At 50.9% G+C, this 27,276-nt stretch overlaps 1 protein-coding gene across 17 annotated transcripts; it reads right to left on the bottom strand.

The window, feature by feature from the left end:
- TFAP2A (transcription factor AP-2 alpha) lies at nucleotides 1-23,035 on the bottom strand. Of its 17 annotated transcripts, none has more exons than XM_047734760.1 (8): nucleotides 22,889-23,035; nucleotides 13,628-13,685; nucleotides 13,251-13,488; nucleotides 10,085-10,136; nucleotides 7,813-8,044; nucleotides 5,786-5,904; nucleotides 3,673-3,814; nucleotides 1-1,749 (listed from the first exon to the last, which is right to left on the bottom strand). In XM_047734760.1, the coding sequence occupies exons 1-8, from the start codon at nucleotides 22,959-22,961 to the stop codon at nucleotides 1,461-1,463; spliced, it is 1,203 nt and encodes a 400-aa protein (XP_047590716.1). In that variant the 5' UTR covers nucleotides 22,962-23,035; the 3' UTR covers nucleotides 1-1,460. The 17 variants fall into 17 exon arrangements, with proteins under 17 accessions (XP_047590716.1, XP_047590721.1, XP_047590720.1 ...); XM_047734765.1 differs by having other exon boundaries at nucleotides 13,251-13,466; nucleotides 13,632-13,685; nucleotides 22,889-23,028; XM_047734764.1 differs by lacking the exon at nucleotides 22,889-23,035 and adding an exon at nucleotides 18,394-18,690 and having other exon boundaries at nucleotides 13,251-13,466; nucleotides 13,632-13,685.
- Between the last annotated feature and the right edge of the window lie 4,241 nt (nucleotides 23,036-27,276).

Genomic DNA, 27,276 nt, shown 5'->3' with positions numbered 1-27,276 from the left:
TAAAGCGTATCAAATATTTATTTATCTGGGCAACAAAGGACTATGATACATTGACAGGCATGGAAACTACGCCAGCACAACTCAATACAATACAACTCGAACTGCTTCCAAAATGGCCAGTGAAGATACAGAATACCAGGTGGTCCCAAATGTTTGAAGTTCTTTGAACAAAAAGAGAGAGCGAGAAAGAGAGAGACAGAGTGTGGGGGTGGGGGGAATCCCTTACCCTTGGTTTAAAGACAATACTCATTTATTGCTCAAATGATGCTTTCAAGGGAGGACAGTGAAATAAAATAAACTTTTTTTTTCTCCCCACAATACATAGAAGGGTTATCAAACCACTCAAGTTTAAAAATCTTTCCAGGGTCCGATATCAACTTTTTTCTTTCAGTTCAATGAAATGCTAAATGTAGTACTAATTATATATAAAATTTTATTTTACTTTTTAAAATTCTGTTCAGCTGTTTCATTGTCGTCTTTCACATGCTACAACAGGGCTAAATTCATGAATCCCAGAGGGGGGAAAAGAAGTCCCCCAAAACTTGAATTTCTAAATAAGTACCATGAACCACATGAAGAACTAATAGGGAAGATTCAAAACCCACTAAACAAGAGGTAAACGAGATCACCAGATAAATTAAAAAAAAAAAAAGAGAGAGGCTTAAAACAGACTCACCATATTTACAATTCCCATTAAATTACACATAAATAAATATATACAGAGACGTGAACACGGATTCCCTTATATAACTGTGAATCGTGTTGCCAGAGAAAGTTCAAGTTGGTCGCTTTACCTTGGAGAGGAAAAAACTTCTACAACTGAAGACATGACATGGAACTTCGTGTATTTGTGTTCAAGTTTATTCACAATACTGATAAAAATGTCATTTTCCTTTACGCCTTTCTTTTTAAAGTATGGCTACAATCTGAAGTATGTAAGGGAAGGTGGTGATTCAGTCCCATGAAGCGCATATAGTATTTTCTTTTTTAATTTTTATGTTATTATTATTATTATTTTTTTTTTTAGAAAAAAATGTTTTTAGCTTTTTTGTGGTGGTGGTGGTTGTTGAGTTGTTGGGTTTTTTGTGTTTTTGTTTTTTTTTTAAAAATCGTTCACAAACTTGGACAGAACTTTTCTTTGCTGGCTCCAAGGCCTGTTCTGTTCTCTTAGGCTCCACAGGAGGGCAAAGGGGAGTTGGTGCCGACGAGGGACTTCGAGGCTAGGGGCCCAGTCAGCAGGTGCTGGCCCGCTGACGGCAGAGAGTCCCCCAACGTCTGGGGGACTGAAGGTGGTGGCGGTGGTGGCGGCAGCATCAGCAATAGCAGCAGTGGGGGGGGGGGGGGGGGGCGGAGCGCTGGTCCCGGAGCTGTCACCTGCCCGAGGCAGTAGGGGGCTGGAGACTGGGTGGGTGGGCTCGCCGGACTGGTGAGGCGGGAGAGGCAGGGCAGGGAGGACAGCCTCACTTTCTGTGTTTCTCCTCTTTGTCACTGCTTTTGGCGCTGTTGTCCGTGTGGCTGTTGGGGTTGTTGCTGAGGTACATTTTGTCCATGGCCTTGAGGGCCTCGGTGAGATAGTTCTGCAGGGCTGTGACCGCGGCGCACACCGCTGGGCTGCCGAAGCCGTGGGAGATGAGGTTGAAGTGGGTCAAGCAGCTTTGGATGCCTGGCTCCAGGATGGGGTTCGGCCGCGAGTTCCCCAGGGGAGATCGGTCCTGAGCCAGCAGGTCAGTGAACTCTTTGCATATCTGTCTGCAGCACAAGTGAAGCAGAGAGAAAGAGGGAGGTGGGGAGTGGGGAGAGAGAGAGTTGAGGCTCCCCTGTGGGCAGCGTGAGCAGCAAAGAGAAAACCTTTCTCCCTGCAGTTACCTCCACCGGAATCCAGTGAACCCTGACCTGACCCAAGGCCCCAGAGACAGACTTGGGGAGGGGCACAAGCCGGAAGACCCAGTCACCCCTCCATTTCCACTGAATGTGGCCCTTCCTACCTTCACAAATTCTCCCTCTGTCGCTCCCCAGCTACACCTAACGGCTAGCCCCCTTCTTTCTCACTCACACCAAATACCCCTGACACAGAGAAACATTGCACATGTTTAGAAGAGAAACAAAACAAAGGAGGAGGAGAGGGATGAGGAGTCAGAAACAAAAGCATTTCCCAATAGCCAATAGCATGCAGCCATCAGTTGTCCTGTTCAAAATATCAGAGAGACCTGCTTCCAGCTCTGTTCTAGAGAGACCTCAGTTGGTGGGATGAAATCCTACAAATCAGGCGGATGCAGACAGAAAGGCAAACTTTTCTTGGGATTGTTTTGCTTTTAAATAAATGCACAAAAAATCGGTTACTTGGGGACAATGCAGACTGATACTGACAGCCAGCTCAGAGAGAGAGACAGAGTGCTGGGGAGGAAGAGGGACAGAGGGAGCTCAAGCAGGCTCCAAGCCCCAGTCTGAGAGGCAGGGATAGATCTCAAGACCCTAAGATCGTGACCTGAGCTAAAATCCAGAGTGGGACGCTTACCCAACTGAGCCACCCAGGTGCCCCTCAGACTGATTTCTGAGAAGAAATAGATGCTTCAATTTCAATTTCCCCATTTCGAGGAAAAATTGTGAACACAGGTGTGCTTAGGAAGCTAAGGGAAGAGAAAAAGCTGAAATCTCAGAAAGGGTCTTGAGAAGTCGGAAATACAGACAGCAGAGGCCTGTACACTGGAAGCTGTCTGTGAATCTGGGAAGCAAGGCCTAGGTGGGGTCTTCCTGGGGCAGCATCAGTCTGGAGGGGATGGGGGTATTGGTATGAGGCAGATGGGGAAGAGGGAGAATGGGGGAGCACTGGCAGGCTGCCTTCTCCAAGGCCAGCTGATGTCCCCAGGACAACACTGCCCCACCTGAGGCCTCAGCCTCTGCCCTCTGGTTCCAAGCCCTCCTGTGACATCAACTTTGATAATTAAGGGCTTCCAAACAAGCCTTTTAATTTCCAGAAAACATATCAAAACAGTCATTTTCTTTTCACACACCACCTGGAGAAGCCTATTCAGCCCAAGCACTGATGGGAATATAACTTGGGCCATTCTGAAACCTATTTGACATCTCGCCTGTAGGCTAAACCTTGTGGGCTGTGTGTGTGTTTGTGTGCTTGCGAGAGAGACAGAGACAGAGAGAGACTTTCCAGGAGGGAGGTGAAAGAAAGGCAAGAAATGGGATAAGGGATTAAGGCTGAAACTAGGACAACTTCTGGCTTGCACATTTTGCAGGCCACTGCTTAATCCTTGCTCTCGGAGAACATATTGATAGGAGACAAAAACTGATACAAGCAAGCCTGTTTTACCCGTTTACAGACTCAATGCTGGTCTTTCTAAAACAACATAGTCACCAATCCACACTCAGCTTCCAACACACCCCTACCATACTCCACCCCCATACACACTTTTTTTGTTTTAACTTAAAAGGGGGAGCAGAAGAGAGGACAAGAATAGGAGCACACCAAGGATCCCACCTACATTTCCCCTTTAAGGCTGAGTATGGATTCTAAGACTGGGTTGGTAATTTCAATTATTTATGACAACAAAGCTGATTAACGCCAAACGAAGAGAGGAGAAAAGTGTGACCAGAAACAATTCTGGTTGTTTCTCTTGACAGTAAGACAGAGACCCCGGAGAGGTAAGGTAAATGCCTTACTTTGTAGCCAGAAGCATGTTTTTTCTTGTCACTTGCTCATTGGGATCGGAATGTTGTCGGTTGAGAAATTCAGCTACTGCTTTGGCAGGAAATTCAGTTTCACACACGTACCCAAAGTCCCGGGCTAGGTGGACTGCTTCTCCTGGCAGGAGGCGAGAGGGGAGGTGAGCGCAAGAGAATGAAAAGAGTTGAGGTCAGATTTTCCTCCCAACACTCTTATTTTCTTAACCCAGATGTTTAAGAAAACACAAACTACTTGTTTTCTCGTTTCAGGCATTTTATTTCCTTCTCTGTAGGATCTGGCAGATGAATTTATCCGGAAAAATGGCCACTTGTCCCAGTAAAGCCAATATGACTTGAAAATGTAAATCCCATCCACCACCCTCCGGTCCCATCCCCCACCCACCCTGATCCCTGATGACATTTCCCCAACTTCTCTTTTAAAATGTTCCTTGTATTCCAACCTCGCACCTATCAACACATTCATAAATGATATTCATAATTACTCGCTGAGTTTTTCTGCAAGGGGAACAACTCAAGGTTTACATTTTAACTTGATCGCATATAATTATCTGTTCATCCAAACCGATTAACCAAGAGGATTTGAGGGTCACTCCACTGAGTCTGTCTGTGTTGCTGATTTTCGAATCTTTGGTTTTAATTTCCTGAACCAGTTGGCTTTTACTGCAGGGCTTCCTGCCATTAGCTCCAGCTCCGGAAGAACGCATGCGCCAATTAGAGCATCAAAGCCCTCTCTGCAGAGCTTGTTTCCATAAAATGGAGCGGATCACAAACAATAACAGTTCTCCAGAAACTGCCTCCCTGGAACAGGACTCAACCCCCAAACTCACGCACACTCTCACACGCACACTCTCACACGACACCCAAAGCCACTTCGACCATTTCCTCTGAGCTTAATTCTTCTGGGGTATGCATAGTGGGTTCTGTATGTACTCATGGTATTTTTAATGCAAAGCTACTGTTGTTGAGCTTCTGGCCCCGAAGAACTGCTTATTATTTAACAGTTATGTTATCATCTTTAACACTGTTCACAGATTGCCTCCTGGGAGTCCTCCTCAAGTGTGTGATTTTAAACTTTACTACAGTTCTTTATAAAGCTGGAACCCAAATTCCACTGTGATCTATCTCCTCAACTCTAAGGTGTAAAGAAGACAAAATGCCTTCTTTAAATATAAATGGTAGTTTTGATATCTACCTGATCATTTAAGTGTCTTTCTTTTTCCACTGGCAGGAGACATTTCCAACACAACACAAAGGAAAACGCAAGACAGCTTAGACATTCCTTCTAACACATCTAAACTTAAGCCAATTTACTATCAGAAGAACTTAAAAGGAATCAGGAGGAAGTAGGAATGTGAGTGGATTCTGATGACAGTGTATCTAGGGCACAGAGTGAGAACAGGGGTAGCTTTTGTTTTAAAGGGGTTGGAAGCTGTGTGTGTGTGTGTGTGTGTGTGTGTGTGTGTGTGTGTTAAAAACTGCCATGAGGAACTTTCAGCAAGGCTTGTGTTTCTTTTTTATTTCCTAGCCCAACAATTCAAAATCTAAGATTGTTCACTTACTTTTCTTCCCCTCCACTAGAGAAGCACAATTAAGTAAGAGATAAGGGAGCATATGTTTGGAAAACAAAAACTAAAAGGGCATATAACCCTGAGCTTTCAGGACGGTCTTAAATCAGGATGCAGGTCAAAGATTCCCAAATTAATTCAGGAAGTAATGGTCACGCATTTCTCAAACGCAGATGTCAGAATAGCTTAAGTGATTTACTGCTGAGCTCTGTGGAGGAGACAGGAACTTGGAGAGAATATGCAGTTCTTAAATTTTCACTTTGTTTAGGTCAGAATTGGGTTCAGGAAGGTGGAATTTTATGGCAAAGGGGAAGAAGAAAGGAGGACAGGAGTAAGTGCAAATAGTTTTTTGACGTGCCAGGATTCTGTTCCCTTCCAGCTATATTCGCCAGAAAAAAAAAAAAAAAAAAAAAAAAAAAGAAACTGCCCAACTGACACAAAATACAACCAAACATCTGGCCACAGAGTATTATCCATTTTCCCAGAAGACAGTTCCCTTCTTGTTAGCAAGTGGACTCGCTTACCCTCCACTAGTGACGTGAGCAGGGTGACATTGGCAGCTTTACGTCTCCCTGCTGGCAGATTTAATCCTATTTTGTCCAGTTTTTCTCTTAAAGATCTTCCTCCATTTTTAGACTTCGCCCTGTTTCACAAATACATGCAAGAAAGGGATTTAGAAAACATTGGGTGGCTCTGAGTCACATTATAGTCACTCTGACAACCTAACATGTGCTTTTTAAAAATTGAGAATCATGGCCCCGAGACACTTAAGGGAGGGAAACCTAGGAAGGAATGGTAGGGAAAGCTCATGGGAGACAAAGGCTAAACTGTAGAGCACCCCCTGTGTTCAGTTATTCCTGCAACCCTGGTGGCAGGTTGGAAGGTTTTGATTCCCCAACTCTCTAAAGAAGAACCACAAACAAACAAACAGGGTTCTCATCTCTGGGGTTTGAGGTATTTTTGAGTTCAACTGATTACTGTGTATTTTCCCTGTTGTTACAATCACACAAATCCCAATGGGGTCTTTAAATTGTCTTTGCTAGAACCACTGTTAGGCTGTTCAGAGTAACCAAAGTTATCATCACTCTCACGTTTCCTGCTCTGGCTTTAACCCCAATGGGAAATTCATTTTAACAACTGTTTACATGCTATGTCAGTAGCCTAACCGGAAATGTCAAAAGCCGGTATTGGCCTTTAAAAATTTCACTGATTTCAGAGACAATGGAGGTGGTTCTAAATAGATGTCTACATAGACTCCCATAATCAGAAAGTGGTTAAGATAAATTGTTTAAATAAAACAGCAAATTAATTAATTTCAGATTTTATTCCCTACTCAAGTGCTCTTTAATTGTGTGGATTAGATTATACTCCCCTAGGTAAACAGTCTCCAATACTGGGGGTGGGGGAAGGGGAGGAAAAAGCAGAGGGCGGTTTCAGATCTGTCAGGGAAAGATTACCAAAGGAAGCCAAAATGACTGTGAAGGAGGAAGAAAACAACTGGAAAAGCTGATGTCTGAAACCTTCCAAAAATGGTTTTATACGCTTTGTGTGGAACATGCCCATCAGAGCGGGACTATGGGTCCACTGATGAATAAATAAATAAGGGGCAAACTGTGAAGTTCTTGGTCTACTTAAAAAAAAAAAAAAGAAAAAAAAAAAGGAAAGGAAAAAAGATCATCTGGGAAAGTTCAACCCAACACCCACCACTCACAAAGTTGGGTGGAACCCTAAGAGGGGGAAGCCCAAAGCAGGGAGAAACCTGCCCTGAGGGAAGGTGCTTCACCTCGCAGACCCTTATCAAATCTTATCATTCCGACCTCACAGGGCTGAGACGTGTATCCCTAGCCACGTATGTAACATGACTGGTGGGTAACGACTACACATAATGCACGTACACGTGTCATGCGTGCTGCCTGGAGCACGTCGCGGCAGCAGTACCTGGGAACCACTAATGTGAGCGCCTTAGGCACCGGGAGTCGCCGTCTGGCCAGAGGTGACGGTGACGCGGGGTGGGGTGGGGTGGGGTGGGGTGGCTGGGCGGCGGACTCAAGAGAAAGCCAATGTCTTCTACTTAAAACCCTATTCAAGGGACGGTGGGTTACCTTCGGAGACCCTACACGGAGGTAAGACAAAGTAAGGCGCCTGAGAGGAAGTTTTCCAGGGCGTGCAAGGTGTACGCGAGGAGGGAAAAGGCGGCTGCACGGCGCCCCGCCGCTGTAGCAGCCGGGACTGAACCCGCGGTGCAGTGAGCTGCGCGTGCGCGCGAGCAGTTGGGTTGGGGGCGGAGGGCCCGGGGAGCGCGCTGCGGCGACGAAACCGAGCGCGCGCTGGAACGTCGAGCGCGCGAGAAGGCTACGGAGAGCGCAGGCGCGCGCCGCCTCATCCCGCCCCTAGCTCCCACCCACCCCGTTTTACGCCCTTCTCCCCGCCCCTTTCTTTTCCCGCGAAGGGAGGGCCGTGGCGCGAGGCCCGTCTGCGTCGCCGCCCAAGCGCAGGCGCAGTGTTTCCCCAGGCCGCGGGGCGGGGCGGGCAGGGCGGTGCCGGGCCTCACCTCCGCAGCACTCCGCCCAGCAGCGAAGCGTTGAGACACTCCGGCGGTGAGAGGCGCCGCTGTACTTCCGCCACCGTGACCTTGTACTTCGAGGTGGAGCTGAGGAGCGAGAGACGACCCGGAACTGAACAGAAGACTTCGTTGGGGTTCACGACGCCGCCGAAGAGGTTGTCCTTGTTTATGGGGATGGCGGAGACGGCGTTGCTGTTGGACTTGGACAGGGACACGGGGCCTGCGGAGACAGACGGGGAAGCTGCGTGTGGGCGTCGGGGGTCCCTCCCAAGTCCTGCCCGACCCCGGCTCTCGCCCCGGCTTGCGCCGCAACCCCCACTTTCCTTCCAGCCCTGAAAAATCCTGTGGTTCCTTTACCCCACCTTCTGTCCTACTCCCTGCTGTATTCCCGTTCTGGGGATCAAGCCTCATCCCCTCGGCGCACCCCGCCCGGCGGCCGGGAGGCGCCCCCACCTCGCCCCACCAGCTTGGATTGTGCTTCTGCCTCGACCCTTTCCTGTTAGCCGTCAGGGTGCTGTCTAGAAATGGTAGTGAAATTGTGACCCTCAGGGCTCTCATCCGAGGAGAGGTGCTGCAGTACGGGCAGAGGGTGCAGGGGAGGGGATTACGTTTGCACAGCGAGAGCAAGCTATGTGTACTTTGGAGGTTTTGTAGGGTGGGGAGTTCAGTGTTGGGGAGAAATTGTTACAAAGATCAGCAGAGAGTTTAGATGGCTGAAGTGGCCTGTATGTGAACATTTCAGCTAAGGCACCAAGCTGGGAGGTGGTGGATTCTCTGGTCACACACACGGCAAGTGTCCCATCCTTTTGATAAATAGGCCCTTTCCTATGTTTAGTTTTAAAAAGGACCGTTTAGAAATGCATTCCACAGTCCCATTTTGAACTGGGAGAGAAGAAAGATAAACAGGCCTACCATAGGCTCTATCAATGCCCTTCTGTTGAGCAAAGAGTTAATATCCTTGTCTGCTTGAGTGTCTTCATTGGCAAGTGGAGAGGATATATTCTTACTAGGCAAAATCACAAGCTCTTCCTTGTCGGCCCCACCATAGAAAAAAATTCAAGACCAGGAAAAAGTGTACTACCATGTTACATTTCTCAACACCAGTATAATTCAGATGCATTCACAACCATTTACGTACTGTATGCATTTGTATTTTAAAATTCCACAAGGAGACATATATAATAATATGCATACATTCTCCTCAGTACTCCTCCCTCCTTAATGGGGATATTCTAGATGTATGGGGAGGTGGGGGGCTCTAGGTTTTGGATAGATCACTTGTGACATTAATAGCTCTGGGGAGGCTAATAGAGACAATAGGAGTTAAACGAACTCTTGAGAGATTACTAATAAAAGAGCCAATTATCATGTCGACTTGGAAAGAGCATCTCTTAAGATTTATCCCTTGCACATCTAATTTGACGTGACAAAGACTTCACAGATGCAAAAATGAAACTTTAAACTAGCTAACAATATACTGATTGGGGTTAGAAATGAGAACAGTTTTATATAGCATCGTCCTCTGGTGGTGCCTAGAATCCTGCAATGTAACATTGCTACTATAACAACAACAACAAAAAGCTGCTGTGAATAGCATTTAATCCAGTAAACTTTATTTCTACTCACTAAACACAATACAAATTACAAATCCATCCAAATCACTTGACACTTTTTAAAAACAATTTCTGCTCTGAACAATTATGCTAATAATCCTGACATCTTCAAGATGCTAATTTTATCCAAAAGCCAAATTTTTGTTAACCTAATTCACAAAGTTTAAAAACCCTTAAACAGCTAATGAGAAATTAAATTGAAGAACATGAAAGTTTTTTTCTTCCTCTGCTAAGGAGTGGTACAAAAGACACAACTCTCATACTGATGTTGAATTATTTGCACTATTTTAGCATTATACACTTCTTAATACTCATGGCCACTTACACAACGGATTAACTAAACTATTAAACCATTTCAAAATTGAAATGCCACTTCCAAATCAGTTCAACTATTACAGATTTCATGTGTCTGTCTAGATATCATTAAACTAAATTAAATGGTCAGATCATGAACAAAGCTAGCCTGTTGCCATTACTAACATACTGAAAGCCGATCATTTAAAGCATGGCTGTTCTATGCCATCTATTTGCTAATTCTGAGCCTTTAGGAAATCCTATTTGAAAAAAATAAATACAGCTCTGAGAGTTCTTTTAAATAGCACTATGCCTGTAAGGACATGCCTGGAATGTAGAAGGAAATGGCTTACCTTTCTTAATTACAGTTTGATCTGGGATGTTAATACCCGGGTCTTCTACATGCTGCAACAAAAGGATACACATGGATGTAAGTGTGTAATCAAAACAAAAGGAAATGAATATTCTGTGCAAGATGGGGGGAGGGGAAGGTGTAGAATCAAAATTTCCCCCTCCTGTATAGTGACATTTATATATAAACATCTCTTCTTGGCTTATTGGAATTTGAGGCTTTGGAACTCAAGAGGTTTCACTGCGCACCCACAGCCAATTTCTCCTCCCCCAGCAAATAATCCATGTTTGAAGGAGATGGGGGAGGGGGAATAAAACTTTCTTTGGAAATTAAACCAAGTTTGGGAGCACCTAATCTTTCTCACAAAGTCAGTTTAACCTTTAAAAATGCACCTAGCTTTAGTTTGGCGCCTCAGCGGCTTCGGACTTTAGCGGTTCCAGTGTTGAGGCAGCAAAAGCTAGGGAAACACAATAGAAATGACAGAGGCGGGAGTAACAGGGGAGTGTTGTAAGCGTTTTAGGTAACGTAATAAAAAGCAAAGGCGTATACACACCTTCACTTATGGAAAACTAAAAATAATTTTTAAAGACGATTACAGCCTAAACTGGGTGTGAGAAACAAATATGAAAACGATTAAAACAAAAGCAAAAACCTCTGAGGGTATTTTTCCCCCTGTTGTCCAACAGCGGGTTTGTTGGTGTGGGTTTTTTTTTTTTTTTTTCCTTCTATCTCATTCTCTCTCTCCTTTTTTTTTTTTTTTTAAACAGATGGATGGGTATACGTGTGTGTGCTAGAGTCAAAACGTGATTAGAAAGTAAAATGAAATCATGTTTTCTAATGCAGAAACTGACAGGCAATATAATGTCTGGCTGTGTTTACAAATTAGCACCAGGGCTGCTGAGATAGAAGATTTCGCAATCGTTACCAAACACAGGCATTACCATTTAAAAAACTATTACTTCCTTCTCTAGTCTTTGTCCAACAATAATACCGATTCGAACATTTTCCATTCTGTCTTGGATTTATGCTCCTGTTAATTGTGCCTGATCGCAATGATTCCGGGTGGATGGTACTAAGTTGCTTTATTACAGGTTTTATTATACTCAATGCTCTCATTTGTAACTTGCCTAAAGTGCTTCTGGATTTAAGTATAATTAAATTGAGAAATGTTCAGAAATGACTACTGCTGCAGTTCTTGTGTTTTAACTATATGGGGAAATATGATCCCTTTATGCATGCACCCTAAACCCATAAAGTAAATGTAGTGTGGCATAATACTTTTATTTGTGTTATTTCTAGACCTTGTCCATACAGGGAAGATTGTTAAGTTTAAAACCCCACTGAGATATTAATGATTAAATAATTTTCACCATCAATTTGATTTTCTTAAATATTTAGCAGTCATTCTTATTAAGGTTAACTGTTGCAGCAATGGGAAAATTGAAAACAACCCTTTTCCTGACCCAAATTCCTTTGAAAGAATTTTTTTCTTAATAGGTGGGGGAGGGTGGGGAAGAGCAGCAACTGGGTTTCCTTGTTTTTATTTATCTTTTGGTTAATTTCTCCTACTGACTAATTTCACCACAAAAAGTGACTATACAGGTGTTAAGAATTCACACCAGCCACTTTGGAATTTTTGCAAAGTAGAGCAATTCTAATTCACAGTAATTCCAAAGGGCTGCAGTGCATTTTGCAATTCAAATATGTCCAAAGAGCAGGTTAGAAAAAGGATTCAGAGACTCTTTGGGAAGGGGAACTGAAATGATCACAACTTCCAGGTTTGTTTTTTAATTGCTTTTTCTCAACTACTGCTCCTCTTATTTTACTTCCCAAGAAATGCACAGTTTCCAAAAACATTTATGAACACAGACATACACACAATGCTTTCTAAACCCCACAATGGATCAAGTGCCTGCTTTCCTTCTTTCCATGCAAGGCTGCTGAATATAACCAACAAATTTCAGTTATTAACTGGGCCAAATGAGAGCTGTAATAAATTTTCTATTTTCCTATGTAACTTAAATAATGTTTTAAATTCACCAAGCAAGCAGGTAAGTTCATCTGACCATTTTCTTTGCAATCTAATGCAGTAATCATTAAACTGTCAACGGACATATTGCTGCAATATTTGATGCACTAATTTGAAATAGCATTTTAGTAAAAATCACATCCAGATACATTTCCTCTCCAAAGAAAAGCAGCATTAACAGAGCCTTTACAGCTTTAATAAAATTATTGGCTCATTCTAATTCCATTTCAGGAGGGTTGTGAGGAAACCATAAATACGTAGAATTGAAACAGAGATGCTGGTTTAAATTTAATTTCAGAAAGTATTTTCAAATTATCAATAGCCTGGTTTACACTGTAAACAGTAAATGTGCTAATACCATGCTTATTCAGAAATCGTTTTAAACTGCATTTATCGATAACTGGATTAGAACTCAAATAATGTATTGCCCAATAGTCTCAAAACATTTAATTTAATCTAGGGTGTAGCAGGTTCTGATAGGAGTTGGAAACCCAGCTAATGATTTATGAGGTCAGCACTTAGCACCCCTAGGAGGAGGAGAAGGCTTCATTTTAATGTCCCTCTGCTCCGATTTGCTACTTAACTATTCTCTAATCAGGGTAAGCTACACACAGAACTTTTAGACATCACTAGTGCTTATGAAATCCGGTAGAAATAATTTTCTTAATATGTTGTTCACACTTTATTTTAAACTCCTAGGGTATTTAATGAGTTCTTTTGGTTGAATTTAACATCTTTTCCAGGATAGGGATAAATCCCCCTCGCCAGACGCAGCGGTGGAATTAGATCCTCTCCCAATCGAAACAGTTTACTGTCCTGGAGAGGGGCAGATATTGTTAATGGTGACATTCATCTGATTTATTTCTGTGTCGGTGGAAATGGTAATGCAGGCATTGTTTGAAGGAGCTCCAGGAACCATTGTTCTAGGGCTATAACTCTCAACTACTTTTTAATTTTTTAATTCGGTCGTTTATGTGGGTTCTCCAAGTGTCCGCCCAAAAAATAAAATGGAATTTTGAAGAAGTAAATGCCATTGAGGGAAACCCCGGGCCACAGTCTGTGTGTCCTGATTAATCTTCTCTGGGGGTGGGTGAGCAGGGGCTGAGTTCTCCCTCGCACCGCCTGTGCGGCCTCTTACCGGGACGTCCTCGATGGCGTGAGGTAAGGAGTGGATCGGGAGGTCTCCGAGTCCTGAGCTAAGCCCGTGTGGGCCGTGCAGGAGGTCTTCGTGCCGCCGGTAGTCCCTGCGAGGATCCAGGCCCGAAAGCTGGTGGGGCAGCCCCCGGTGCGTGTGCAGGAGCCCAGACTCCTGGCTCTGCCTCTGGCCGGGCCAGCCCGGGTGCTGCGGCTGCGGCTGGGCGTGCAAGGGGTTCAGGCTGTAGGGGTCGTTGACGTGGGAGTAAGGATCTTGCGACTGGGGGTAGATAGGCTGGTAGGGCGGGGGGAAGTAGGGGGGCTGGAAGTCGGCATTGGGGGTGTGGGACAGCGGCGGGGCGCTCGTGTAGGGAGATTGACCTACAGTGCCCAGCTGGGGCAACCGCGCCGTCCCGTTGCTGGTGCCGTCGTGGCGGTCCTGAGAGAGAGAAGAAGAAGAAGGGGGGGGGGAGAACAAGAAATCAGGCGTCGAGTTACATCTGTCCACTCTAAATCCACTCCGCAAGACTGCGTGGGAAACCGTTCATTCCCGTCGGCAGGCCGCCGAAAGAAATGAGCTCTGAGTTGTTCATTTCGGTACCCCAGAAGTGAAACGGGCTTCTTCCAAAAACGCAGAGAATTAGATCGTGCAAATGTGGGGGCATGAGAGGCTCTGTTTAGGCGTTTCTTTCAAAGTGGGGGGGGGGGGACAGAAAAAGGCCTCCCAGAATACAGCCCATTAAGCTGCAGCATGAAACCTCCCTTAAGGAAAATTAAAATTCCTGCTAAATATTGAACAGTAGAAGCGGCCTTTTCTTTTTCCCCCGGATTTGAACCTGCCTGCCACTGCGTTATTGTTTACCCTGTTCCATTTATTTGGAGGGAGAAAAAAATCATACACGTTCAAAGACTATTACCATTTTCATGACTATTTAAATAGAAACATTTCGTAGAGGGGCTGTAACGAAAGCACACCTTTAAATTACCAGCTTAAAGAAGGTTTTAACTGCAGGATGGGGTTCTGTCTTTTCCGCTTTCTCAGTTAGGAGCATTTTTCTCAATAGGGTCGATTTACAATATGGATGGGGAGAGGGGGGACGTCAAGTCAAGGTTTAAAATAGAAAGATTCAGCCTTATTGGGTTTAAAAGAGAGAGGTGCAACCCGGCGCGGAGGCTCCCGCCCCTTGCACCCCAGCCCCAAAGGGCAGAAGAAACGCCAGACTTTATGTTCCTCTATTGCGATTCGCTTGCCAAACAAGCGAACAGAGTTGATTCCAGGGGGTGCGAACCCTGGGAGGTTCAGCCCCGGCCCTGAGGGCAGGGGACACACCGGGCAGCGTTTTTCCTGCATATGGATTAAGCATCAAACGTTGAGAACAACTCGGGAACAAGTGAAGACGCAAAGAAATAAGGATGAACGTGGCTAGGAACACGCCTGGGGAAGTAGCGGCGAGGTAGGTCTGCGCGCCGGGAGAGGTCGAGCGGGGGCGGGGGGTAATGCATTCGATTAAAGAATGAAAAAAGCGAGAGAAAAGAGGGAAAGAGCGAAATGCAAATGGGGAAAGGGTGCCCTGAAGGAAACCTGAGCGCGAAACCCGAGGTTGGGGCAGCTCCGCAGCACCAGGTTTCCAGAAGAGAATTCCTAAGGAAACAGGGATGGGGGTGGGGATGGGACTCACCATAGCTGAAAAACTGTGAACTAACATCTGCGAAGAGTCTGGGGTAACGAGTCAGGGTGGAATAAAACAAGCAAGCCTGGAGAGCCCGGCTGCCCCGCCGCCCGAGCGCGCCCCACACAAAAGGCGCCGAGAGCCCCGCGCCACCCAGGACTCCAGTCACGGCGCAGACACTCCCCCGAGCGCTGGAGCCCCGCTCTGGTCCATCCGAACTTGAACCACCGATTCGAGCGGCGCCTTCAGCTGGTCGAACCCACGGTCTCTATCCTGCCGTGATCGGTTATGATTCAAAGTTCCTTAAAAAATGAAAAACCCCAAAAAAAGGAAAAAGAAAAAAGTGTGTGTGTGTCTGTGTGTATGTGCGTGTTCCTTAATCCGTGTCTCCCCTCTTTTCTTAGCGGCGGCTTCGCTTGAGCTTCTAATAACCGCGCTGGGCAGCGTTCCTGGAGCCTCCTAATAGCAGATATTCATGACTATTAATATTACACGAATACTTAATAAGGGAAGAATGCCTGGAAATCGAGCGTGAAGCGGAGAGGCAACTCGCGCCGGAGCCGGCTCTCAATGCAGTCCATTGACGGGAGCCTCAGTGTAGCAAATCGGAGGTGGGGAGAGGGAGCGCGAGAGACAAAAAGCGGGCGAGAGAGGGAGCGGGCGAGCGCGCGGGGGGCCGCGGCGCGGCGTCTGGCGAATCACAGGGAAGGGGCAACATTTTAAAAGGTTGCAGGGCATGCAAAAGTGAAAGAGAAAGAGGGAGCGAGGGAAACCGAGGGAGAGAGCGCAGAGAGGGAGAATGTGTCTGCGTGCGTGTGTGAGAAAGAAAGTGTGGGTGAGAGAGTGGAGCCCAGAGTGGGGAGCGGGGAGGGAGGGAAGGAGGGAGAGCCCGAGAGGAGGAAGGGAGGGAAAGAGGGAGGGAGGGAAGGAGGGGGAGGGGGCCGAGCCGGAGCGCACGGAGGGGGAGGCCGAGGGGGAGGGGGAGGGGGAGAGGAAGCGAGCGAGGACAATCAGACCTAAAAGGCTGGGGCAGACCTCGGGATACCGTGGGGGCCGCGTGTCGCGGGCAGGAGCTGCCGGGGACCGCGTCCGAGCATTCATCGGGCTCTCCGCGCGGGAGGTGCTGCCCGGCCCTCTCCGGCCACGGACTCCTCCGCTCCGCAGCCGGGCCTGGGACTCGGGATTCGGCTGCCCGCCTCCGCGCCGCTCTTCCATGGCCCGGCGCCCCGCCCGGGACCGGCCAGCCCGCCCGCTCCACTGGCCCTCGCCTCGGCCGCCGCTCAAGCTTCCCTCGGACAGCCCAGGCCGTTCGCTTTGTGGCAGCTGCCGCCCCGCGCTCAGCTCTCGGGGCAGGGGCTCGGAGAGGGAGAGCCGGGACGCGGTCCGGGGCGCGCAGAGACGCTAAGCGGCCCAGCCCGGGCGCCGCTGGCACGGGCTCCCGGCTCCCGGCGCAAACCCGTCCGACTGGCTGGGCCACTCCCGCCCGACACCCCCCCCCCCCCAATCCGCTGACACGGCTCGCTCGCTCCCAGCGCGGCAAGGCTGCCGTCGCTGCCAGTCCGCCCGCTGGGTTGTCAGAACAAGCGGCACCTCGCCTCCTGCGTGTCCCTGCAGAGCCCCGACATAATTAGACAGCCCTGAGCCGGCTCGGAAACCCGAAATCCCTGCTCCGGCGCTCGCCCACCTCAGTCAAAGTTGTTGAAACAGCCCTCACTGTTCTCTCTCTCTCTCTCTCTCTCTCTCTCTCTCTCTCGTTGCCTCACTTACACACACATTCACACGCGCCCCCACAGGGTCCCTCAAGTTCTTTGCCTCCCACCTAGGTCTCATAGGCGCCCACCGCCGTGCAGAGGTTCGAACCCCGCACGCCGAGGGCTTGGCACCCAGAGCTGGGATTCGGCCTCCGCGAAGGTGAAATGCTCGAGCCTCGGGCCACAGCCCTAGCGGCCACAATTCACCTGCGGAGACTGAGGAGCTAACTCGGACCAGTTCGCAGAGTACCCCCGCCCCCCGCCCTCCCCCCCCCCCCGCCCTCCCCCCCCCCCCCCCCCGCCACGGGCCTGAAAACAAAGCGGCTAGTGTGCCCTGGGGTCTCTGCGCCCCGCACGGCGCACAGCAGGAGCCCCCAGAGAAGAGCTCGTCCCCGCGGGATGTCACCCTGTGCCCCAAGGGGTGAGGGGAAGGCGAAAAGGAAAGCCCGGGAAAGGAGAAAGATTTTAAAATAGTCGACGGAGAGGAGAGGGGGAAGGGAACCAGTGACACACCGTTCACACAAACCCGGGTTCTGATTTCAAGTGAAGACGAGACCCACGCTGCTGCGCCCGCACAGACCTCTGCTCCAGACATTTCCAGCTCCAAATGCCAAAGAGAAAGAAAGGAACAGAGAAGAAAAAAATATCGAAAGCCGGGACTACCACCTATTTAGGTAATCATCGGCCTCGGCCCCCTCCCCCTCCTGTGACTCCTCCGCTTATTTCAGCGGGGGGTTGTGAGGGAGTAGCGAGGGAGCAGCCAGGCGGGTTCCCAGCGCCTCCCGCGGGCCGGCCAGTGGTGCTGGGGCTTCCCCGGCTGCCCTAAGAAGCCGAGCTCCGGAGACCCTGGATTTTAAAATGGGCTCCAAAGAGGCGCATTCCACCGGCGCCGCGGGCTCCGCGCACTGGAGGTCGTGTGCAGCCGGGCCAGGATTCCCACGGTCACTCAGCCGACCGCCGGGCGGCTCCAGGGCCCGCAGCTTGAGGACCCGGCAACTAGGCGGCTCCACGCGGGGCAGCCCTCCCACCTCCGCCCCAGGGATGCTCTCAAAGTATCCCTCAAAGGGAGAAGGTGCTTAGAACTTCTTCAGTAACACAGATACCCAGAGCGAGCCCCGCAGCAATTTGGGAGAGGGGCGCTTCCAGACTGAACCCGATAACTGGGAGGTGCAACACAGCTCTGAGCGAAGTGTGCGGGCGCCTTCTCCAAACAGAAAAGACCCTTCTTTTTTAGAAAGGGGGAGGGGAAGATAGAAAGGAAGGAAAGGGGAAAAAATGAATAAATAAAAGAAGGACTATGAAAGATCCGAGAGGACTTAAGGAGGGAAATGGGTTTTTCTCTTTCCTTTCTCTTCCTGGTGACTCGGGCTCCCAGAATCTCGCTCAAGACACACGCAGGGTGCACAGACGCATGCCCAATTGCCAGCAACTGCCTCAAAAACCCATGCTCCTCTTTCCACTCTTAAGCAGTCCCAAAGCTGGCCGGAAAATAGAAGGGGGGAAAGTGGGACACGAGCTTCCAAGGAGGAAAATGAAAGAAGACAGCGTCCACATCCTTCCTCTCCAGCTTCTCCCTTGAGTTCTTCGGGCGAATTGGAGAGGCCGGCGCTGCGTTGGGGAAAGTTTGTTCCACCCGCATTTCGCAGCTGGCTGCGAGGAAAGGAGGAGGAGCGGGAAGGTAGAGCTCGGAGCCTGCGGCCGCAAGGATAACCAACGCCGCGCTTACCTCGCAGTCCTCGTACTTGATATTATCCGTCAGTTTCCAAAGCATTTTCATGGATCGGCGTGAACGGATTTGCCCCCTTCTCCGCCTCGCACCCAAGTGGAGCTACTCTCTGGGTAAGCGCAAAGTGTCGGCTGCCGGCGGTGAGCGCAGGAGGAGGAGGAGGAGGAGGTCGAGGAGGAGGAGGAGGAGGGCGAGGAGGAGGAGGAGGAGGGCAAAAAGGAGGAGGAGGAGGGCGAGGAGGAGGAGGGTGAGGAGGAGGGAGGAGGCGAGAAGGGAAAGAGCTCCCGTGTGCGCTCGGAGATCTCCCTCTAATGGTAGAAACTTTTCCCTTTTCCAGCTCTTTACCAACAGCCTAATCGCCTCATTAGCATATCAACAATAGTCCAATTGCTTGCCAGCACCGCAATCTGCGGCCGGCCGCTCCGACCCAGGTATAAAGGCCTCTCGGAGCCGCGAACTTGCTTCTAAAGCGCACGCCTGCCTGTGAGCCGAGGAATCTCCCCTGAGACCAGCCGCGCGCCCCGCTCCCAGCCACCTCCGGTCGCCGCCGCCGCGCCATTCCGCCCCTCTCCTCTTCCTCTCCGTCTCCTTCTCGAGGGAGAAGCCTTCCGCAAAAACCCGGCACCGTGCAGGGTCCAAGCGGCGGCGCCTGGGGCTCGGCTTTCACCACCTCTCCCTCACCCCTGCCTGCGCTAACCGCGCTGTCCTTTCGGCCCCGTCCAATTTTATTAGAAATTATTATCCCTTTCGCAATTAAATATAATCATCAAACCAAGACCGGCAAAGTCACTCCAGGATTTCTGCCCAACAAGAGATCGCCTCCGCTCGCGGCAGCCACCACCTCGGGCCGCAGCGCCCTGGGAGTTTTATTGGCTTTGCGCTTACCCCCCCCCACCCCCCCCACCCCCAGGTTGAGAATTTTGCCAAACAGCTCCAGTCGCTCGGCTGGGGTTTGCGATCCTTTAATTGCCGCGTGTAAAATAAAAATTGTACCCCGAAGAGGTTAGTTGACAGCTCCAGGGGTTAAATGATTTTCCTCTCATTTGTATGAAGCTAGGGCTGACTGATAATTCAACGTGGTGTTGGGGCTAAGGGTTTCGTAGGTGCAATGTGGACAAAATACAGAACTCCTACGGAGACTCACAGCCGCTCCTGGAGTTGTGCGGAAATACCGATATGTGTGCTTCGTGTCATGCATGCATCAAAATAAGTCGCTGGGAACCAACTCTTCGCTGTGCTAATCTGCTCCAGTTTTCCCAAGATCCCCCTTTTTAATTAAAGCAGGGAGAGTTCCTTCATGATTTGGTGATGTTACTAAAGCGGGCGCGCTTGCGGCGCAGTGCCCGGCTGACGCGGAACCCCCAGGCCCCGGGGCCACCCCCTGGTCCAGGTTGGCCAGTCCAGGCTTTCCCGGCTCCACACAGGGACCGGCTCGCCCCAGCGGGGCTTTATAGATGTTTTCCTTCTGTTTTGGCGAATTGTTTTAAAGAAAAAATTAAAAAGAAAGACGTGATGTAATCCTTTGAAATACGGAGTAATTAATTTTTCTGGTCAAACTTCTCATTTGTCCTCCATAAAAAAGTTTTTGTGTGTCTTTCTCTCTCTTGAATACTGCAAATTCACCAACAGTAGGTCTGCCTCTGAGTTGCTCTAGGAACGACTTCTGATTCCATCTAGGCCTGTCTTTTGCAAATCTCCAGGCCTCCCAGGTCTCCAAAGTGTGTCCTTGCAGAGGGGGTAAAGGGTGTTGCAAATCCAAGATTTTCTTAACAGGTGGAAGGAAGGCAAGAGGAGGGAGGACCCCTCCCTCTCCCCTCCCCCTTTTGCTGAGGGCAATTTCTCCTTCCGGATGGCTGCTGCAAATTCCCCAAGCCGGGCAGAGTAGGCCAGAGGCCCTCCCAAAAGTTAGAGAAATGGCTCAAGCTGGAAGGGGGATTTAGAGCATGAGGGACACCCTCCTCCGGCTCTGCCCTGCACTCCTTTTCCCCACCTGCACACTATCACAGTTCTCTGGCTGAACACAGCCCGAGGTTAAGCGCCACGCTCCACCCGGAAAACGGTCAACTTCCAGCACTCGCACCACTCACCCTGAGGGGCTGCCCCAGGGCCCGCCGCCCAACACAGTGGCTTGAAGTTGGGAGGTGGGCCGCCGCAAGCATTTACACCTTCCCAGCAAGCGGACACAGCCTCAGAGCATGAGCTGTAGGCCAAATCCTAGGCCTGGGAGCGTGGGATTTTTACACCCTCGGACGTCGCCGCACTGGGCTTAAGGAAACTTCCAAGTTTCACTTTCTTTCAGATTGTGGGCTGGGGAAGGCATTCAAGGCCCTTTATCTTCTCCACCCATCCCCCCCTTGCTGACCAGCGCCCTGCAGATTTCTGGCTCCGCACCCTCTAGGGCTTGCTAAACTGTTGTTATATTCCCACCGAGGGTGCCTTTGAGGTGCAGATCAGGGCCTGCGGGCTCTGCGCCACCGCCAGAGTTCTGGGCCTTCAAGAAAGGCCCAGGCGAGCGCCCCAGTAGATCCTGGAGCCAGCGGAGCCGCGTTTGTGGGAACGTCATTACCACGACAAGTCTCTTCATTGCATGTCAATGCTCTGTCCCCACCAGCACCCCAGGGCAATAGCGCCAGGCCTGGGGCCAGAGGTGGGGGGTCCAGGCCTGAAGTGGGGGCGTGAAGAGGCCATTGGAGGGAAAAATGAGTATCAGTGTGAGACAGAGACACTGGCAGAAACAAAGAGACAGCAAGGGGTCCGAATGACTCTTCTCTAGTCCTCACCACTCAGTGGGACCCGAGGGCCCAAAAGGCCAAGCCTGAAGGATCCAGCCCCTCCAGGCCCCAAATCCACGTGCCCCACCCGAGAGGCAGGCTTCCCACCACTTGCCAAACTGTGAGCCTGCAGGAGCCAGGCCCAGGGTTCACTCCTTTCCCCTTTGGGCCATATTCTCACTGCACCCAAATGGTAGGCCCTCTGGAGGCTCAGACCCAGGATGATCCTGAGCTACTGGTGCCTTCTCAGACCCGAGGAGTTTGGCTGGGAGGTCCACCGGGTTTGTGGAGAAAACTGCAAGGACCTCAGCCCAAGACCTCCCCCGGTCTACACCCTCCATAGAAAAGAAGGAAGAAGGACCCTGAGGCCCACTGGGGCAAGGAAGGGAAAGGTGTGGATTCCCAACATTTGTGTTTGGTGTGGGTCTTGCATCCTTAAACCACAAAGTCAGTCTAATTTGGGGGATGAAATTGCATTTTTGTGAGGTTTAATTGGGAGGAGAGGTATAAAAAAGCTCAGGGTTAATAAAAATAATAAATAGAAGGAGAGAAGTAAAAATTGCAAGACTATTTCCTTTCCCCAACTCCAAAGAATATAGAAAAGACGAGACTTCTCTGAACTTTATTTCTAATGGCATGAATCTGAAAAAAGAAAAAGAACTCACCCCTGAAAAGGGCAGAGCCTTGACTTCTCTCTGGGAAGTTCCCCACCTTCGGTTCAAATTACCCTGCAGCCTTTTAGGCGCACAGAATCTTGCCCTAACTAGGCCTCCCTTGGCCAGGAGGTTCGGTGGGAGGTGGGGGGAGGGGAATAGGGCCCCACGGTTCCCATGATGAAATCGGGGGGAAAAAGGAGAGAGTCTGCTACCCTCACCAGCTTGTGCAGAGCTGCCTTGGTTTCCACAGGGGAAATGTCTGGAAGTTAGGAGAGAGCCGGAAGAATGCTCCTGTGGCCCGGGTTGGGTCAGGACTCAAGAAGAGCAGGATCAAGGGCCCATTTGGCCTTGAGGTATCCGAGGCCTAGCCGGCCGAGTTTGGCAGACTTCGGTTTCTGCAAATTTTGGACCTCCCTTATCACCCACCATTCACCCCTTATCCAGTCACCCCAGTCTGTAGCCCAAGAGGCGAAAACTGGCTTCACAACTTGGACCGAGAGAGAGGCTAAACTTTGTGCAAACTCTTTTAAGTATTTCCCCCAAAGAACATTCTCGCGGGCGCGCCCCGTCCATCCGGACCCCTTTCCATTCTCCACACCCACTAGGCCCCCCAAATTGGAGACAGGAAGAGAGACAGGTGCACCAGAACCCCACCTCATGCGTCACCCTGGGGTCTAGGGCAAGAACGAAGGCGTACAGAGTAGTGAACCTTCCTTACCACGCACTGCAACCCCCGCCCCGCGCCCTTCCCCCTCTAGAATTAGTCATCCTCCCTTGTTTCCACCAGGTGGGGAGGGGGGGCGTGAAAGGCCGCAGCGCACACCACAGGTGACCCCCTGGGGCCACCTGTGGAGCGTGTGCCGGACTTTCCTCCGCTCCGGACCCGCCGGCAGCGCGTGTTTTTTCTGCCCTTTCTCTCCTGGGAACTCTCCTGGGCGCTGCCAGGCGCGCCTCGCTAACGACTCTCCTGCCCAGGGCCAAGGCTCTTCCTCTCAGCCTCCCCCCTCCCGGCCCCCTCCCCCCTCAACCCCCGCCCACATCAGCCCCAGCCAAGGCAAACCCCCGTACCTGCCAGTCCCCCATTTTGGCAAGTATGGACATCGCGGCTCGGCGCTCCAGGCGATGGATCCCCGCCGGGCATGGGCTGTAGGGCTCGGCCGGGCCCGCTCCCTGGAATCGCTTAGACAAATCCTCCTTTTTTACCTGCTCACCAACATCTCACCTGGTCATAAAGAGCTGGGTTGCTACCTGCCGACGCATGCGCGCTAGCCCAGGAATTCACTCAGCCAGCTCTAGTCCCAGCGCCTCGCAGAGCTGACCTGGGAAGTGATGGATTTATAGCCACGGCAATCTCGCCATCAGCTCCAGCTTTTCCCAACAGCCCCAACCCGCTTTCCCGGTCGGTTTCTGACCGGGGAACAGAGGCAGACTGCTTGCTGGGGTGTGCAAGGCTCGATGCGAGTGTGAGTGGGTGTGTTTTCGCACTCAAGCAATGGGGGCATCTACGCGCTCTTCCCCAGACTCTCCTCCCCTCCTCGGAACTTTGGGGCTGGGAGTCTCCACCCCGAGGTGGGGAGAATTGGAGGTGGGGAGGGGAAAAGAGCAAGGCCCGGAGACTGGGCCCGACCCGATAGGTCCCGCACACCTGTACGCATGCGGTTGGGCCAGACCCTAGGGCGGGCCTCCCCACTAGCCGGGGAGATTCAGGACAGTCCGGGCCCTCGCGGATCGGAGTCCGCAACCCCCACGGGGTTCAGCGTCCAATCCCAGATCAAAATGTTTCCCAGTAAGTGGAAACGTTCGCGATTCTGTTTCATTTCTGACTTCTAGTTTAGTCTCCTCCCACCGCAGACACACAAACACACACTCTTGCACACTCATACACTTACACTTCTATTTAAGGTGGCCCCCTCCCCCACTCCTCTATGAGTTCCCTGCTCTTTATCTTTTCCAATAATAAGTCTTTAAAGGAGAATGGGGGCGTTGGTGGTTCTGGGATGGGCAACTGAGGTTTGGGCTGGGGTTTGCTTTCCCATGACAGATAAAATCACTCAAGTGATTTCACCGCTGCTTCTAATTAGAAGGGAGATTTAAAGGAAGCCACAGGATTTGGGGCTCCCGAGGAGCTCACCTCCGCATCAGGAACCACACCTGGTTGGGAGGGAGGCCCGGGTGAGGAGCTTAGCCTCGGGCCGCGCTCCTCCGAGACCCTGCCCGCCCCATCCCGACAGCGACGAGATCGGAGAATCCGGGGCTTGGGCCTGTAACCCCTGGGACAGGCTCTGAGGCAGGGCCGTTTACCCTCCCCGGCTGGCTGCCGTCGCGGGGACTAAGAGGAACAAAGAACCAGCTTCAAATCGACCACGACACATCAGGCAAAATGTGTAAGAGGTCAGCTCAGAAGCTGAGGAGTGAAGACTTGTCCCCATACTCAAACTGCCCCTTTCTAGCTCTGAGCTCGAGCCTCCATACCTGCCCCACTGGCCTTGTACCCTCCTGGCATGCACAGAGATGGTGTGGTTGGTGACTCTCAAGGAGTCTCCGTGTCGCCTAGACATTTGAGTCGTCCCTGGGCTGAGGGACTCTCATCCCTGTACTTATTCTCTTGTGGATTTGAAACTTTCTTGGACCTGCCTTAGAACCTTGCTCAACAAGTTTGGTGTGTGTTTGAGTGCTTTTTTTTTTCTCCTTCCGAGAACTTTAAATAATTAAAATTATGGCCTTTTTAACCCGTAGTATCTCCACTTCACTTTCCCGGCTTTCTCCACACTGTCAGAGCAGGTCGCTGAACGTCGAATTCTTTAAAGTCCCCAGACAGACGCGGGAGGCGCGTCCCGGAGATTCCGGCGGGGGGCGCTGTGCTCTCTTACAAAATGAACACCGTTCCCGGCCGCGGCAGCCTCACTGCTCGCGCGCGCTGGTGGCGCAAGAGCTGGAGGGACCTGAGACCCGCTGGCGGGGCCCGGCCGAGCTCGGGAAGGTCCGGCGAGCGTGGGCTGGGTCTGGGGCTGGGGTGGGGCGCAAAGAGGACCGTCTCCAACTCTGGTACCTTTTAGGGGCGGGGGGGGGGGGGGTGGCAGGGCGCGTGCGGGAAAGAGAAGGCAAAGCTACCAGCGCGGTTAAGCGCGAAGCCACGCCACTGCGCTGGGTTGCATGGGAGTGGACAAGAAGATTTGGAATCGAAGTAGCCTAGGCCTTGGGCATGAGGGTTTCTGTTCGGATGACTGGGGCTGGGGTCCGGGTGGGGAGGGGACTGAGAAGGAAGACTCCGGAAGCAGCCGGGAGCAAGCATTTCGCTTTGGAGAACGACCACTCGGGGTCCAGACTCCGCGCAGCCATTTACATTTACTGGCTGAGCGAAGTTACTGAGCTCGTTTGAACCTCAGTTTTACTCATTTGTAAAATGGGTAATTTGTTGTGAGAATTCACCAGAGAAAAGCGCTTAGCACAGCACTATCCCACGTTGCGCTCTCATGGAAAGCAGCGGAGCCTGGTCAAGGACCGTCTACTCCGCCCTTCCCCCACCCTCAGAGTCCCTGAGGCTGGTTCAGTTCAAGATGCAGTCAACTCCATTGGCCCTCCACTGGCACACTGCATTCAGACACTGTGGTCAACGGCGCCTCCAGCGACTTCCTCCATAAAACCCTCTTCTTCATGTGTGGGCCCTCCCCCTTGTTCCCCAGATACCCATTCTCCACTCTGGGCCTTTCCCCCCTCGACCTCTCCAGAGGCCAACACCAGCCTGACTCTGCCTCCAGATGGGAGCCTTGGGGGGCAGGCGGGGTGGCACCTCCCAACTTCACCCAGCACCCAGACGCGGGTCAGATGCACCCAGTACCAGGGCAGTCCCAAGACCACTGGCTGCACTTGGTGATGCAAGTCAGCACCTAGCAGTCTCCAGAACTGTGGCCTCAGGCCTCCTGAGAACCAGAGAAAAGTGAGACTTTTTTTTTTTCTTGTTCCTTTTTTTCTTGCTGGGTCAAGGGAAAGGAGATCAGCAGGAGTCCTCCTCCCCTCTACCGACCCTGCCTCCAAAAAGCAGGTTCCGCAGCTAATAGGTCCTGAGACTTCTCGACCCAACCGCAAACTTTTCTGTGCGCTGCTCTGTGCAGGCAGCCAAAGCTGCGGGGAGAGGCTGGAAAACTTGATGTCAGCTGGCGCCAATCTCCCAGTTTCATGTAATGCTCACCTCAGGCTCTCTGCAGACCCTGGTGCCCAGAGGTATCCGGGTGGAATTTTTCATATCCTGTAACCCGCCTCCCAGCTCCAGGAGCCCCAAAGTTGCAGCGGGAGCAATCTCTCCCTTAGGGTAGAGCTGTGCTCCAACTGCATTCCTCCCCACCCCAGAACTTTCTGGACTTACCTCACCTTTTCGTTTTTTCACTCCGCATCAAGTGCCCCTCCCCAGCGTTTCCCACCCCGCCCAGTGGAGGCTCCTTAAGGCACTTGGAAATTTAAACTCAAGTCTGAGCAATGGGTTAACTCAGAATTTCACACCTGTGGTGGCCTCAGCTTGCTTTTCCCTTAGAGGAGTCTGGAATTATTGCGACAGATTGAATGACAACTCACTGCACCTGGAGCTTCTTCCCCTACAGAAGTTCATATTTCTGGCCCTTGAACCTGACAGAACCTTCAACTTTTGGGTCATTCATGGGCCCCTCTCAGTGGTAAAGTGGACCCCAGGATCAGAGCAGGGAAGGGAAAGGTTTGACTCTTCCGGGGGAAAAGTGAGGGGAGCTATGAGGTGACTTGCCACGCCAGGACCCTCCAGCGATTCCTTCAGCACACAAAAGCCCTCTCATCTCTCCAACTGGATTAGAGCAAAGGATTAGGGTTACCAGTAACCGCAGAGGAAGCCAGACCTCTCACCGAAGTTGCCCAGAGAGAGTGCAGAAGGGACTCACCGCGTCCCTGAGCTGCGCTAACCTAGGTGCCTCCCAGGCAGGCACTTTGAACTGGGAGTTCTTGGAGCATTGGGTACAGAAGGCCCGAGGGGTGCAAAGACAGGAGGCCCAGAGGCCAAAAACTTAAAGGTGCCCTGGAGGTCAAAGGACCGTGACCCCCTTCACGCGTGGCCCGGGTTCCACCAGGCCCCAGGCGACAGGTGCAGCCGCAGCCTCCGCCGCCCGCTGTGCCAGGGCTGCCGCCGCTCGCTGGTGCGGAACCACTATCGGAACGAGTTTGCGCTTCTGTTTACAAAGCAATCCTGCCATCAAAAGAGGAACAAAATCACCACTTATCACACCCTGTCATAAAGTAATCTGCCCCGGAGGGAAACCCTAGCGAAGAACCGCGAGGAGTGTGTGTGTGTGTGCATGCGCGCGTGGGGCGGGGGATGCGGGGACAGCAAAGGAAAGGGGAATTCGCCCAACTCTTCCAGAGTAAATCTCTTGGACAGGCAGCGTCCCTCCAGGCCGGGAAAGACTGAAGGTAGACCCAGCTCTGGCTCCGGGGTG

Source organism: Lutra lutra, chromosome 6 (genome assembly GCF_902655055.1).
Source record: "Lutra lutra chromosome 6, mLutLut1.2, whole genome shotgun sequence".
Lineage (NCBI taxonomy): Eukaryota > Metazoa > Chordata > Mammalia > Carnivora > Mustelidae > Lutra > Lutra lutra.
Note: the sequence above shows the minus strand (reverse complement) of the source record. Positions and strands in the feature narration are given on the sequence as shown.

Bases quoted from the DNA above. Each gene is read 5' to 3' on its own strand.
- TFAP2A (XM_047734749.1), bottom strand. From the start codon at position 16,131: ATGGAAGAGCGGCGCGGAGGCGGGCAGCCGAATCCCGAGTCCCAGGCC. The intron at 10,137-13,250 runs GTAAGAGGCCGC...CTTTTGTTGCAG, and splicing joins ACGCCATCGAGGACGTCCCG to CATGTAGAAGACCCGGGTAT. The intron at 3,815-5,785 runs GTAAGCGAGTCC...GCCTCCTGCCAG, and splicing joins GCTCACGTCACTAGTGGAGG to GAGAAGCAGTCCACCTAGCC.